At 42.9% G+C, this 15934-nt stretch overlaps 1 protein-coding gene across 1 annotated transcript in view; it reads left to right on the plus strand.

Annotated features, from left to right (window-relative positions):
* LOC126176529 (aromatic-L-amino-acid decarboxylase) overlaps positions 1 to 15934 on the plus strand; it is a 577698-nt gene that overhangs the window by 347876 nt on the left and 213888 nt on the right. Inside the window, exon 7 of the mRNA XM_049923685.1 lies at positions 12340 to 12879. Within this exon, the coding sequence (XP_049779642.1) occupies positions 12340 to 12879 (540 nt within the window). The remainder of the gene's footprint in view (positions 1 to 12339; positions 12880 to 15934) is intronic.

Raw genomic sequence — 15934 nt, forward strand, 5'->3', positions numbered from 1 at the left:
TCCCAGGCTGAAGAGAAAAATACAATAATCAGTGTAAGAGCGTTTTGAGAGCCACTTTTTTCGTGACTGAATTAAATTTGCCTACGATTCTTCCAATGAATGTCAGCGTGGCATCTGTCTCCTCTAAAAGTAGTTTTGTGTAATCAATCCACATTAGACGTCTTGGATGGTTATTGTTAGGTGTTTTTCGGTTGTTGCTGTTTCGAAGAGTAATGGTTCTCTTCTCATGTTTACGGACAACACGCTACATTTATTTGCATTCAATGTGAGCTGGAAGTACCTGCACCAATCGTCCATCCTCTGCAGGTCTTCCTGCATTTCGCTACAATTTTTTGCTGTTATGATCTTCTTATAAACAAGAACACATCCCGCGAACTGTCTTACGGAGCTCATCATTATGCACAAGATAATTTGTATTTATGAACAGTAATGGCCGCATAACTATCGTCTGTGGTATTTCCGAAGTAACTTTGACATCTGAGGATTTCATACAGTTATGATCAACCTTCTGAGTTCTGTTTGCTAGGAAGTCCTGAATTCTAAGCACAAATATGGCCCGGTATGCGATAAACTCGTATTTTGTCCACTAAACGATAGTACAGAACTGTTTTGTATGCCATCCGGTAGTCACGGAACAACGTAGGTGTCGTTCTCTGAAGCGCTCTGGATCTCATGGGCGAAAAGAACGAACATACCTACACAAGATCTATGTTTGTCGATTTTTATCTTTCTCAAACAAGGACATAACATGTGAGCATGAAACATGTTCCATACCTCTACAACTGACGTCAGTGGTATGGGCCTATAATTATGTCATAAAGCAATTACAGATGTTGGCAGCGAGTGGTCACTGATTTAAATCAATGAGGAAGTTGAAAGTTTGTGGTGGACCGGGATTAGAACTCGTGTCCCCTGCTCATTAGCCAGATGTGCTGACCACTGCTCCTTGAGGACACAGTGATCAAGGAAACTGCACAAACTACCTTACCATGCCTCCTGTCAGACCAAAATTCTCAACTTATCCACACACTGCCAAATAGGGTCCCTTGCCCATTATTCTCATTACTGGCGGCACTTCGATGATTCCTGTAAGACTTTCCCCATTGATGTAAATCAATGCCCACTTGTTGCCAATGTTTGTACTTGTTTGTGTCTTAATTCATAGAGACTGCATGATCAAAATGGTGACTGTTAAGATGTGGACGGCCAATGATCAGTGCTGATGCACACAAGGTTCGAACTCTTACGGAAATCGCTGAAATGCCGCGAGTAATGACAATAACTGGCAAAGAACCCTACGTCAGTAGTGTGCGGATAAGTTAAGAATTTATGCCTGACTGGAGACGTGCTAAGATAGTCCGTCCAGTTTGATGACCACTGTGTCCCGAAGGCGTAGTGGTCACCGCATCCGGCTAGCGTGCAAGAGACCTGGGTTCTACTCCCGGTGCGGCACTCATTTTCAATTTTTTCCATTGGTTTTGAATCAATGCCCACACGCAACCAATGTCTGTAATTCCTTTGAGTCTTAATTCATAATGGCCGCTGGATCAAAATTGTGTCTGTTCCTTCGGACATCTCCGAAAGAACAGACACCCCGTACCTATAATTATAATTATCACATTCGCCAGTTCTCTGCTCAACACCTATCTTGACAACGGATGTCACTTATCCTGTTATCCAGTGGATAAATATCCTTCGTTTCTTCTGTGACCTACGATAAGCTGCTACCAGAAGGGGAACAAGTTCTTTCCTTTAATCTGTGTAGAACCTTGCATCACATCCCATCCATATGTCTTTCCACTACTGAGCTATTTTCTATCCCGCGGTCACTTACCGCAACACTTGACGTTGACGTTTGTGCGACGAGTGAAAGGAGGAACGGTATTATGCTGTTCCTAATTCAGTATTTCGGATTTCTCTTCTTCTTCCGCTTCTGTGCCATTATGGTCACTGAGCAACTGACTAGAGGATTTCGGTCCGTCTACTGACATCACATACTGGAAACATTTTACATTCTAGTTCATTGAATCCTTGTCACCCTGACCTTCTTTTAGCTTCGTTGAGCTTCAATTTGTCATCAAGTCTTCGATTTCCCTTAGATCTGCGATTATAATCTCTTTGCTTTCCTAGCAACTTTCTGACAAGAATATTGAACCACTACGGATTTCTCCCATACCTCACTACCTTACTTGGCTTATTAGGTCTGAAGTGTGTGGTATAGGGCTTTTAAATTTCATCAGTCAGTGCTTCTCATCTCCGTTTCCGAAGCAGAATACTTAATTTTGACTGCTCAGATACTAGGCAGATTGTTTCCTGCAAGCAAAATTTTTATCCAATTTTCCTTATCTTTTCTTGTTGCATCTTTAGTCAGTGATGCTAGATCAACCTGATAATCACTCAATCCTTCCTCTTAGACTGTTTATTCGAAATGTACCGTTATGTTAGTTACTGGCAGGTTTAAGACGTTGCTCTCGCAAGTAGGTTCTCCAACTAACTGTTCAAAGTAATTTTCTGGAAAAAACTTTATTTATAATTCCTGCCTCTGACAATAGTTTTAATAGCATGACTCTCCCACACGTTACTGGCAAGTTAAAGCCTCCCACTAGACATCTTTCTCACAATATTTTGCAAGTTTTCCCTATGCTCTCTGTAAACTACATTTTCTGAGTCAGAGTCTGTAAAGGTATCTGATTACCATGTTTGAACCATTTTTTGATGCCTAGTTTCACCCTCATTATTTCACATTTGCAGCCTGTAATACCCTCACTAAATATTATGCAGTTCCTTATGACAATAAACACGTCGCCACCATTGGCGTGTGTCCTGTTCTTGTGGTGTACGATATCTATTCGTAACGTAAGGACCGATCGTTCCTTCCTTTCCGAATATTCCACCAGTATTTCTGTATGAATTTAGGATTTCCAGCAATTCAGTTCTTGTTTTATACACATGTCCATAATACTATGTGGCCGTTATTACATTTAAAAAGCGAGACTAATTCTGGATGCTGTAGTTCGCTAATAACAGATTAACATTTCCTCATTCTGATCTGTAATCATGAAAGTTCTCCAAGATAACATGCCTGGTATTTGTCTGTTATAGCTGTTAATTCATCACTGACACAAGGAAAGTGTTTCTCTAACCTACAAAACACCATTTCCATGCCACAGTCACTCCACTACCCAAGTAGCAGCTTCCATTCTGTATTGCACGACTGACCCAGTGAGAACGGCACCTCATTTATCCACCCTCTAAGGGAGGTTAAAAAATCTGCATCCGAGATCATGGCAGAATCATCTGAATCCCTGGGTAAGATCTTGCACTCGGCTTCAAACCGCGATCGATTCTGGGTACGGTGCTGCAAACAGCGAACATTGCTTCCAACCAGCACACTAGATGGGCTGTCTTCACCAATTCAGCCAACTGTCTAAATGAACCGAGAATGGCCTGGAAACCCAGGCGGGACACGTTCTTCGTGCCTATATGACTTACGCGTGGTAGCTCGTTGCATCCAGTAGAATCAGAAGCTGTCAGCGGAGCCTCCTTCACATATGGGACGAAAAGTTGTGGCAAGCGTATAGATAGCCCGCTGGTCTTGTTTCCCGACCCGCCTGCTATTTCTCTGAGGGGCTTCGTAATCGGCATAACTTAGGAGCTCACAAAGACCAACACATCGACCTCGGTGCTTGTCTGGACCTGGCTGGAAAAGCGTCCACTGGCTCATCAGATGAGGAATCTCGTGTTGGCCCAGATTTGTTATCAGCACTGGAGAGCAACCATTTTCTGTTAAGAAGGTGTAAGAGAACATCTGTGTGTGCAGTTTCCACATTCGTCTTCCACCCATACACCAAACGTTAGTTCGTGTGGTGGCTATCTTCACAGATAGAAATGCATCTAACAGAGCAGCTCGCTGTGAATGACGAGAAACTCGTCTGGACCACTGGCACCCCTGAAAAGTGACATCTGTTGTTACAGAACAGTATTTCTGTATTTCTAGATGTTACCTGTATTCCTCGTCCGAACAACGAAGGGCTGAATCTCATCACTATCCCCATGGACGTGACTTTCTGTATCAGTATTTCATCATCACGAATCCCTGATCTCCATTCGTAATGTTTCTCTGTTTGTACTGCCTCCCAATTTTATTCAGACGAATGTGTGGTAATAATAATTCTGCAAACGGAAGAGTCCATCTTTCCTTTCAGTTACCATCCCCATTTCCGATTTCATTAACTTCACCAGTAAACGATAAACGGGTTATGGACTCTATGTGCTATCTCTTGTTACCTTTGAATCACGGTCCTATTAGGTGTTAGGAAGTATAGTTTCCAGAATTATCGTGAGTCATGCCTAGACAGCTCAGACGGTAAGAGCACTGTCCGGGAAACACAAGGTTCCACGTTTGAATCACAGTCTGGCACACATTATTAATCGGCCAGGAAATTTCAAAACAGTGTGCTTTTTATGATCGTTAATGGTGACTTCTTAACTCTTCTCTATCCATTTTCGTATTTTCATGATTTAACTGTCGTTTTAATAAGAGTTGTGATGTAGCTATGGATGTTGCTGTGGGGATCAGGCATTCTAATTTGGCTGTGGATGATCACGAGAGCTTGGTATGTACGGTGTGAAGATTGAATCATGAAAACTGGAAGGGATCGAGATGCAGATAGTACGGCGTTGATCTGTTGAGTGAATAAGGTAACGCCTGGGATTATAAGTACTAAAACGAAAAAAAGGCGGACCCTGTATTTAGGGTCTCGAAGGGGGAGGTGCCTTGGAACAGGACATTGGGTGTTTGTAGGTGAAGGGTATGCAGTGTAGGCTACAGAGCTATTCGTAATTACCTCTTGTGTAAAGAAGATGACTATATAAAAACTCTATGTCGGAGAGAAAACAGACACGTATCAGTCGATACAGCGTCTCTCAAAATTTTTAAATCGCTTTAAATGGTCCCAGTATAAGAACTGTTTCTGACGCAGCAAGCGCTAATATGTGCGTGCAGTTTATTGAACTCGGTGCCGCTGCTAGCAGGGGAAACGAAACATCAGCAGCCCGCTTTGGAAATCTGTTGTCTGGGTTGCCTGGCTGCAGGTGCAAACTAATTCGAAGCAACGATACGGAGCAAATTTATTGGGGTGGTGCATAAGTTCGTAACGATTTTCCATAAGTTTAATAAACGCAACAGATACACACAACATAGAGAATAGTCTCAATAATATATTCTCCTTCACTATTTAGAACAATCTGCCAACGCTGGGGTAGCTCTCAATTCTGTGACTGGATAAATCACGTGTTTTTAGTGCAAAGACCACGTCGAGATATGTTACGAGCGCATTTTCATTGGGAAAGGAAGTTTCTTGGAGGTTGTTCAATGAAGACAGTAGAACGTGAAAATTTGAGGGCGCAAGATCGTGTGAATAAGGTGGTTGTAGAATGACTTCGCAACCCAACTCCCGTACAGAATGTTTTGTCCGTCTATCAGAATGCGAGCGGGCTTGGGTTAACACTTTGGGATACACCACCATGTATAACATAATCTTTTGGGGATGGGCGCAAGTCTTTGTAATGTGAGTTGCTGATTTGTTTGGGCTCAACCACCCTTTTCTTTTCCTTATATTAGCATAAAGACGCCATTACCCGTCACCAATAACAATACAGGATAAGAATGCTCGAATAGATGACGGGAAAGCAGAGGTGTGCATATGGGCACCCGCAGATTTTTATAATTTTGGCTTAGAGTATGCGGTACTCATACACCCGATTTTTGAACCTTCGCCATTGCATGAAAATATCGCACTGAGATGGAATTATCACAGTTCACCACTTTTGCCAGTTCTCTAGTACAATGACGTAGATCATTGTGGATTAATGCGTTTATACGATCTTCATCAAACGCCGGAACTCATCCTAAACGTGGAGAGTCACTAATGTCAAAACGATTCTCCTTAAAACGGGAAAACCATTTCCTTGCCATACTTTCTCTAATGGCTTTATCTCCATACACCTTATCTCCATACATGGCGTAAATGTTTCTGGCTGTCTCCGCTTCTGTCATTCCTGTATTTAACACAAATACAAAAATACGTCGGAAATGTTTCGATTTCTCCACTTGGCACTACATTTTCTAGAGCCCACAGCTTCACTTACTATCTCCAGAAGACAAAATGACACTCAGATAGCAACAGTGAACTACAAATAAAAATGACAATAGATAAATAAAGCCACAGCAACCGCAATACCATCATGCAAAACAAAAATGGGCCGAGGATACCAAGGTTGCGCTGACGAAGTTGTGAATTAAGTTTTGTGATCATAGAGGGAAACGATGCCAGCAAATCTCAACATTGATAATTATATTTTGTGGTTAGAGGGGGAGATGAAGTCGGCATCAGTCGAAAGACTGATGATCCAAAGACAACACTTGTGAAAGATGGTCAAAAGTGTTGACCCAATGTCAAAGTAGCCAGGCACAATTTTTTTTATCCTGTGTTGTTTATTCACCCCCTCATCTCTCACCGTCAAGGATAATTCACAATCAAATTTTCATACTTCGTGCTTGGAATTTTACAAGAATAAACTCATTACAATTTACTTAAAACTTATTGAATTTATTTGATTTTGTGACAAATGATGTACATGTTTAGATACGTTATTGTAAAAATATTGACATAAGTACTGTGTTTATTACTGCACGTGTACAATGGTGATGCAAACAGCGCAGGTGACAGATGAAGGGATGTATGCAGTGAATGGTATGTACCAAAGAGTTATGAACTGGGAAAAAAATTAGATAGCTGTACTGAAATAGTGAGTTGGAGTTGAAACAGAGTAAGATGTTTTGAATGGGAGGTCTGTAGTTACGTGTTGTGCCGGTGGAGTCTACGGAATGGAAATCAAAAGAAAAGCTAAAGAACGAAAAGCAGCACTGATGTAGATAGCAGGGTCCGGTAGTAAAATCACGGATTTCATCGTGCAGGATATGTTTTTTATTAGGTATAGAGGAGAGGAGTTTTTGGGCTGTAAACTTCGAGAATGGATTTGGAAAGAGGAGAAGAAAGAAGGAAGGAAGGTTGGAGTTTAACTTAACGTAGACAGCACTGTCATTAGAGATGGGATAGGAAAGAATGGTTGGGGGGGGGGGGGGCGTTTGATGAGGTGTTTTACGCCGTGAAGAGGATGTTGGCTTGGTTATTAGTGTGTAAGATTTATTTCAAGAGTTTGATGTGTTACAGAACTCTGCTTACAGATTGTGTGACGTGTTTACCTACTGTATGCAGACGAACGTTGATGGGTCGGAGTGTAATATAATTTCAGATCTTGTGGGATGATTATCAGCATTGCATTTGGTGGAGAGTGTGGAATGCCCCAGATTAAATATATTGCACGCAGATTGTCAGGTGAGGCTAGATCACTCTTTAAGGAAATAAGGAGCATCCGAGTAAAACGGCTTTCAAGGAGGCTTGTCAGTCACCAATTTGATGATCACTGTATGGAACGCATTGTCACGATAAATGCTGCAGCACAACGATTAAGGCACTGAACTGCCGTTGGAGAAGAATGGTGTTAAAAACAAGGTCTGGCCATCGAGATCTGGGTTGGGGTTGGCTTGTTTTGGTGGAGGAGACCAAACAGCGAGGTCATCGGTCTCATAGGATTGCGTTAGGGGAGGATGGGGAAGGAAGTCGGCCGTGCCCTTTTCAAAGGAACCATCCCGGCATTTGCCTAAAGCGATTTAGGGAAATCACGGCACACCTAAATCAGGATGACCGGACGTGGGATTGAACCGCCGTCCTCCCGAGTGCGAGTCCAGTGTGCTAACCATTGCGCCACCTTGATAGGTCGAGATCTGGATTTTCCGCAGTTTTACGAACTCACTTAAGGTGAACAATAGGACTGTTCCATTACAAAACCGCACGGCCGAATTGCATTCCCTTGTCCAAATAGAATTTGTCCTATTGCTGCAATGATTTCGGTGTCGGAAAAAACTTAATCAACACCTTCTTTCTTTGACACATCCCTCGTCAGAAAAGTCTGCTTGTACTTGGGTATGTAAAGAAAATTCTTCTACTAACTTGACAGAATGTCCTAAGCAGTTCTGGTCTTATGTTAAAATGGTAAACACATATAGGCCATCTGTCCAGACACTCCGCGACCATTGTGGCACTGAAACGGAGAACCATTCAGAAGAGACCGAAACACAAGACGTCTTTTACTAAAAATATTTCACAGAACCGATCGCACTTTGATACCTCCTGTAAATCAACGCATGAACGACAAAATGGCTGATATAAGAATAAGTGACCCTTGGATAGTAAAGCAATTGAAATCGATTAACAGAGAGGCCGCTGGTACTGATGGGATAGCAATACGATTCGACATAGAGTATACGAAAAACTTGCCCCTCCTCTAGCAACACACCACCTTAGGTCTCCAGAGGATTAAAAAACCGCAAACAAGTATCATTGAAAGGCGAACAGTCGCACAAAAGTGTGAAAATATATTTATAACGTCGCTGTGATGTATATTTTTTAACACTTTTATGCTCGCGTATTATGATATTTCTAGAGACCGAAAATCCTCTGAAGGATTCAACATGGGTTTCGGAAGCAACAATCGTGTGAAACCCAGCTTGCTCTGTTCGTTCAAAAGACCCAAAAGGTGGCTGGTAACGGCCCAGGTAGATGTAGTGTTCCGTGACTAAGGCATTCACCACAGTGCCACATTGCCGCCTAATGAAAAAATTACGAGTGTGCAAAATATCGAAACAACTGTGTGATTGGATTCAGGGGTTCCTAGCAAAGAGAACGCATCGTGTCATTCCCAAGGGAGAGAAGTCTTCAGACGCAGAATTAACAAGGGGTATTATAGAACCACAGTATATATAAATGACCTGGTAGATAACGTCGGAAGTTCCATGAGGCTTTTCATAGATGTTGCTCTTGTATACAATGAAGTCGCAAAGCGACAAAACTGTAATAAAATGCAGGAAGACCTGCAAAAGATTGACACTAGATGCAGAGACGGGAAATTGACTCTCAAGATGCCATATTGCGAAGAAATAGATAAAAATACTCTTTCTTGTATAATTACACGGCTGCAGAACAATCTCTGAAAGCAGTTACTTCCATAAAATGTCTAGGACTATGCATTTTTAACTGGAACGACTACTTGAAGCTAATGGCGGGAAAGCTATCAGGCTGAGAATCATTGGAAGAACGCTTAGGAAATGTATTCCGTCAAAAAAGAGCGGATCTTAAAAAACTGTCGTTCGACTAATGCCTGAATGTTGCTCTTTACTATAGGATGCGTACCAGATAGGACTGACAGAGAAAGTAGAGAAGATCTAAAGAAGAGCAGCGCATTTCGTTACAGATTCATTTAGTACACACGAAAGCAACATCGAGATGATCAACCAACTGCAGTAGTAAGATAGGCGTTCTGCATCACAGTATCGTGTACTTGATAGTTACGAGAGTGTACATTCCTGGAAGAGCAACAAATATATTGTTTCCTCCTATGCATATCTTGCTAAAGGACAATGAAGGTAAAATTAGAGAGATTCGAGCATACACAGAGTCATACCGGCAATCGTTTATCCAGCGAACGTGTATTACACAAAGTACCCTCCACCACACACCATGAGGTGGTTTAGATATAAATGCAGATGCATTTTTCTTTGTCTAGAATTGTAAAACTACCGTAGGCTACTGTAGACTATAGTAAGTGATCGCAGGCTACGGTAGCTTTCCTAGTAATTTTGGTCGGTTAAGATCGTAATTACGTTGCCTGTACGTTACGCGTGTTGCATAACTATCGGGAGTTAACTCATTACTATCGCTTCTTTTTTTTTTTTTTTGCGTACGTAGTCAGTGTTTTGCTAAATTCCCGTAGAAACTGGAAGCGGTGAACCATGTAGAAACTACGTCGGATATACAAAGCACCGCGTAACCTATGGAACATTTTTGTCTTACGTAGCTATCCTCCTGTCTGCTACTTAGAGATAAACAGCATTTACAGCAAAATCAAAATTGTCATAGTTTAGGTCAGGTTTTATTCTAAAATAGTGGATATGTAATGTGAAACAGGTGAATGTTGTACGAAAAATAAATGCAGATTTATTATATAATTCGAAAAAGAGAAAAAATGCAATACAGAAACATATCAAACATTGCTCGAACAGTCCACGGGTATACTGCCGGTTCATAGTGTCCAACGGGCACAATATTTCGGTGATCAGACATGTCGCCATCGTCTGGAGCGCTGACGAACTGAGAGCCTGAGAGCGGGCGGCCGATTTAAATCCCCTCCGCGGGCCGCGCTCTTCGCTGTCTGCGCCCGCGCGCCGGCGGTCGCGAAGACGTGGGCGTTGTAATCTGTCGTAGCGTCGATGTGCTTGCTACGTCCACCCTGGTCGCAAGTTGGTACTTCTTGCTGAGAGTCTTCTTAATTACATTCAATGCCGGGTCCCAAGCCTTGCTGAGATTGTAGTCGCAATCTGGGTTTAGAAGATCTTCCCTAGTGCGAATTTCGATAGCCTCCCTTACATCGCTCTCCCAATATTTAGAGGCCTGAGCCAGGATCTTGGTACGCTCATAATCCACCTCGTGTTTCTCGGACAAACAGTGCTCTGCTACCGCCGCCGGCTTATTTGGATATTTCAGTCGAGTGTGCCTTTAACGTTCTCGGCAACGATCTTCGATGGTGCGTACTGTTTGTCCGATATAAGTCTTCCACACTCACAGGAAATTTGGTATATGCCGGCCTTCCTCACACCGAGGTCATCTTTCACACTTCCCAGTAATGCCCGTGTTTTATTGAGCGGGCAAAAGACGGTTTTAACTCGGTGTTTCTTTAATATACGGCCGATTTTCCCCGATAGTGCGCCATTGTACGGAATAAAGGCAGTGGCTACCTCTTCTTGCGTGACTTCATCCGTCTCCGCAGGTTGTGCTGTGGTGGTGGGACGGAGAGCGCGTCTAATCTGCCATTCCGAGTACCCGTTTTTTCGGAACACGGTTTTGAGGTGTTCCAATTCCTGGGGCAGATTCTCTGCATCTGAGATGCTGCGCGCCCTACGTAGTACTCTTTTTAGTACCCGTGGACTGTTCGAGCAACAAATACGCCAGGAGAAACTGAAGAATCACGTATCAATCATTGCTTTAATAGTTCGTTGAGCTTATATGAAACACGTGTATGTTATCGCCAAACAGCTTTCGCACTTACGAATTATAAAAGGAAACTCTTGCCTTTGACCACGATGAAGAATTTGATATTGTGTAGATAGCAACAACAATAATCACGTAAATTTTTCTATGTTTGTGCATGTAAACTGCACTTGTATAAAAAGTAATTGTTCTGATTTTTTTAAAATCGCAGAATGTAAGCAAGCAGCTATTTTTTTTTTTTCGAACGAAGGGAGTGTTATATTTTGTAAGGATGTAAAATACAGAATGGGCTAACACTAAATGATGAATGGTTCTATTTATCGGCAAAACAACCAAACAAACAAAGACAAAGCGAAGTCATCGGTTCCCAGTTTCTCTCTCTCACATTCATTTACGTTTCTTTCGCGACTAATGCTACCAATAGTACCAGTAATTCTACCATTTACTTCATGTAGTATACCAAAGCTTCCGAATCATCGCATTGATGAAGAGCAACTTAAAATATGCTCACTATTTTTATATACTTGAATTTAGCATATTTCGTGACAGTACTCACTTTTCCGTGGATGTTTATAAGATGATATTTGACTTTTTTGCGCTGGCTTCAGTCGTCTAGTCGATGTATGATTCCATAATGCTGTTTCGTCGGCTGCGGAAATGTCCTGGGTCAATGGGTCAATGCGTTTGTCTAATTTTTGGTGCTTCAAGTACCATTTTTCCGAATGTGCTTCCTTCTTGATGTTTATATAAAAAAGTAGTAGAATACCTCATTTTTGCTGGTCACTTGCAAATTATTACAACGGGGACCTGTACATTGTTCCACCGTCACACACCGAGTGTTCACTGCCGACTGACTACGGCCAAAGACGACTCCAGCGTCAAAGACATTTCACACAACACGCAAGCTTCCACTTGTAACCAGTCTCTTTGATATTGTTCGTCACATCTACTAATATTAATCAATATGCTGTCACTCTCGAACATATAAGCAAATTAGCACAAAATAAGGCAAATTACAATTCACAAAAAATATTCTGACAGAAATATAAGAGAACATTTAGAACCTCCCTCATTAGATTTGGTATGGACAAAAATAACACATCTGCCAGATCCATTACAAACTCTATCCCTGACACGTTTCGGAGAGCACATTTTGCGTCGGTGTGTGCAGGCGATGGAGGAGGACGAGGCGCTGGGCCACATCCCGTTCTTCGTGTCGACGACGCTGGGCACGACGTCGTGCTGCTCGTTCGACGACCTGCAGGAGATCGGGCCGGTGTGCCGCAGCTTCCCGTGCGTGTGGCTGCACGTGGACGGCGCGTACGCCGGCAACGCCTTCATCTGCCCCGAGCTGAAGCCGCTGCTGCGCGGCATCGAGTACGCCGACTCGTTCAACACCAACCCCAACAAGTGGCTGCTCGTCAACTTCGACTGCTCGACCATGTGGGTGCGCGACCGCATCCGGCTGACGTCGGCGCTCGTGGTTGACCCGCTGTACCTGCAGCACGGCTACTCGGACGCCACCATCGACTACCGCCACTGGGGCGTGCCGCTGTCGCGCCGCTTCCGCTCGCTCAAGCTGTGGTTCGTGCTGCGCTCGTACGGCATCCGCGGCCTGCAGGCCTACATCAGGCACCACATCGAGCTCGCCAAGGCGTTCGAGGCGCTCGTGCGCAAGGACTCGCGCTTCGAGGTCTGCAATGAAGTTAAGGTCAGTGCCCAGGTTCCCGCAAGATAAGTATACGCTGTGTTTCAGGAAGTGTAAGTAGTAAATATTGTACGAGGTGGTATTATTACGGGCTCATTCGAGTAAAACAATCCACATACAATGTGGAAATATCATGACACATCTCCCGTTGCCCAGCGTAGTGGAGCACTCGACGTCGAATGGACTCAAAGAGTCGAGCGAAGACCCTGCAGAAGTATTGAACCATGTTGCCTCTATAGCCGCCCATGACTGCGAAAATATTGCCGACGCAGGATTTTGTGCACAAACTGACATCTAGATTACATCCCATATGAATGGCCAGATCATTAGCTCGAAGTGTCCAGAATGTTCTTCAAACCAATCGTGAACAGTTGAGGCCCGCTGACATGGCGCATTGTCGTCCATAAAAATTCCATCTTTTTTGGGAACACGAAGTCCATGAATGGCTGAAAATGGTCTCCAAGTAGCCCAACTTAATCATTTCCAGTTAATCAGCGGTTCAGTTAGACCAGAGGAACCAGTCCAGTCCATTTAAACACGGCCCAGAACGTTATGGAGCCACCACCAGCTTGCACAGTGCCTTGATGACAGGTTGGGTCCATGGCTTTGAGGGGCCAGCGCCACACACGAACCTCAGCATCAGCTCTTACCAACTGAAAAAAAAAAAATGGTTCAAATGGCTCTGATCACTATGGGACTCAACTTCTGAGGTCATTAGTCCCCTACAACTTAGAACTAGTTAAACCTAACTAACCTAAGGACATCACACACATCCATGCCCGAGGCAGGATTCGAACCTACGACCATACCGGTCGCGCGGTTCCAGACTGTAGCGTCTAGAGGAAACCCGTGTTCGATTCCCGGATTTTGGTACAAATTTGAACTCGCCGCTTCAGTCTATATACATAAAATAATATCTGTATGAGGCCAGTAAAGACTCTGAAATTGTCCCATTTCTTCGTACAGAACTCTGTGTAGCTTCAGACGAACTTCAAGTAAAGCAGCCGTCTTGACAGAGTGCTACGACAATGCTATTTGCGGAAACAAGTTGAACTGAATTTGAATGCAAGCAGGAAGACCGTTTCTATGATCTCCGTGAACAGCAAAGATGTAGAAAAAAGTTGGACTTTTGAATTTAATGGTGTACATTTCTTTTGAAGTGAAAATGGTAAAACTTGATTTTAATAAATTCCACCTTCGACTTCAAGACAATTCCAAATTCTCTTGAAAACATCACGTGTGGCTCTTCTGAAGCCATCTTGCTGTTCTTTTATGAAGGCAACACTGTTAATAACACGGAGACTAGCTTTCAGCATTACTGGAAAAGACTTTTCTTTCCTACGTAGAAGCATATATTCTTCCAGCATGTCGGGGCCCCTGCAGATTCTAGTCATCAGGTGACATCATCTGTATTCTCCAGAAGATGGGTCGGCAGAAATGGTGACGTTTCTTGGACACTAATGTCAACGAAACTTTTTGCCTGTATGGATGGTAGAAAGACGAAGTCTATAAACAAAACCAAAACACAGGAGACGAACTGACAGTTTGTATTATGAATACTGTTTCTGTGATAAAAGAACCACAAGACGACCTCCCGAAGAGCTACTCGATGCGTTTTCAAGAAAAACTGAAAGTGCATAGAAGTTAGTGTTGTAATTTATGAAAATCGACTTTGAACTTAATCTTTTGCCTTTGCTTAGAACCTTGTGTGGGTATTTGTTTGGGTTACGTTCTAACAGCTGCATATCTGAAACCAATAAATATTGGACTCATATTATATTGACAGTTTTATTCCAATTAGTCCACACTACCACGTTTCAAAATATTCATCACTGACAAAACTTCTGGAAACACACTTTTGTTTATCTCACAATGTAGGCTACAGGCAGCATTCGCTGTACTTAGTAATGGCCTACCAACTAGTTATTCCATTGGGTAAGCAATATTATTTCCTAAAATTTATTTTCTGTCTAAAAGATACTTTGCCAGTCTCTGTGACTTTTTTCATACCCCATAAGACACAGCAAAATGTGCGGTAGCGTCCATATAGCGTGCTTCTCGTTACAAGTCCGGATTGCTTTACTTTTACAGTCATTATTATTGCTGCATTGGCTCGAACACAAGCTATATTATGGAAACCCATTATTTCGAGGAGGTAAAAACTAGAGAAACTCAGTGGGGAAAAGTTTATATATCCCATACACGTGACGAGAGAATCCACACACACATAGGACTGATCAATGACTTCTAAATCTTGCACGATGAAGTGGGTAGAAGATCCCCTCTACAAGCCTATTAGAACACTATGTTGGGAGATGGTAATTAAACCGATTGTTTACGAGGACAGTAAGAACCTGTAGTTTTGAAGCCATACCTTTAGCCTTTCCTTCAGGTATGAGGAGACATTTAAAGGCATGTATTAGGTCTGCGAGTATGGGCGGTCCATCATTAATTCTGTCGTCATCCAGTCTTTTCTTTGACAGTGAATGCCTACCAATTAGAATAATTTTACTTGGGAAAATTTCTACCCTTTTCTACTACAGTGACGGGAAAAAAATCTCAGCACCAAGAAGGACTCGTGTGACATAAACGGAAGTTGGTAGGCGTGTTTCTACACCTGAAAGATGTCTAATCAAAATTCACACCAGTCGTGTAAGAGCAGCGCTAGTAGCGCCACTATGAGGATGTAACTCAGATTAGTTTTAAGCACACTCTATAACGGCTTTGAGCGTCAATTACCTTTGAGATTGAACGTGGTGAGTTGATGTCAGCCAGGAATGCCTTTAAAGTGACAAAGACGCCATTATCGACACCTCACTGGGTTTGAACGACGTGCTGTAGTAGTGCTACGAGAAGCTGGATGTTCTTCTGCGATACTGCAGAAAGACTTGGCAGGAATGTAGACACTGCACGTGACTGCTGGTAGCGGTGGTCACAAGAATGTATGGTCGCAAGATGCCCGGGCTCCGGACGGCCATTTTGAACCACAGTGAGTGAAGAGCATCGTGTTCAGAGTATGGCTGTGGCTCATCGTAATGCGTCTGCAGCAGCAAATCGA

The sequence above is a fragment of the Schistocerca cancellata genome, chromosome 3 (genome assembly GCF_023864275.1).
Source record: "Schistocerca cancellata isolate TAMUIC-IGC-003103 chromosome 3, iqSchCanc2.1, whole genome shotgun sequence".
Classification (NCBI taxonomy): domain Eukaryota; kingdom Metazoa; phylum Arthropoda; class Insecta; order Orthoptera; family Acrididae; genus Schistocerca; species Schistocerca cancellata.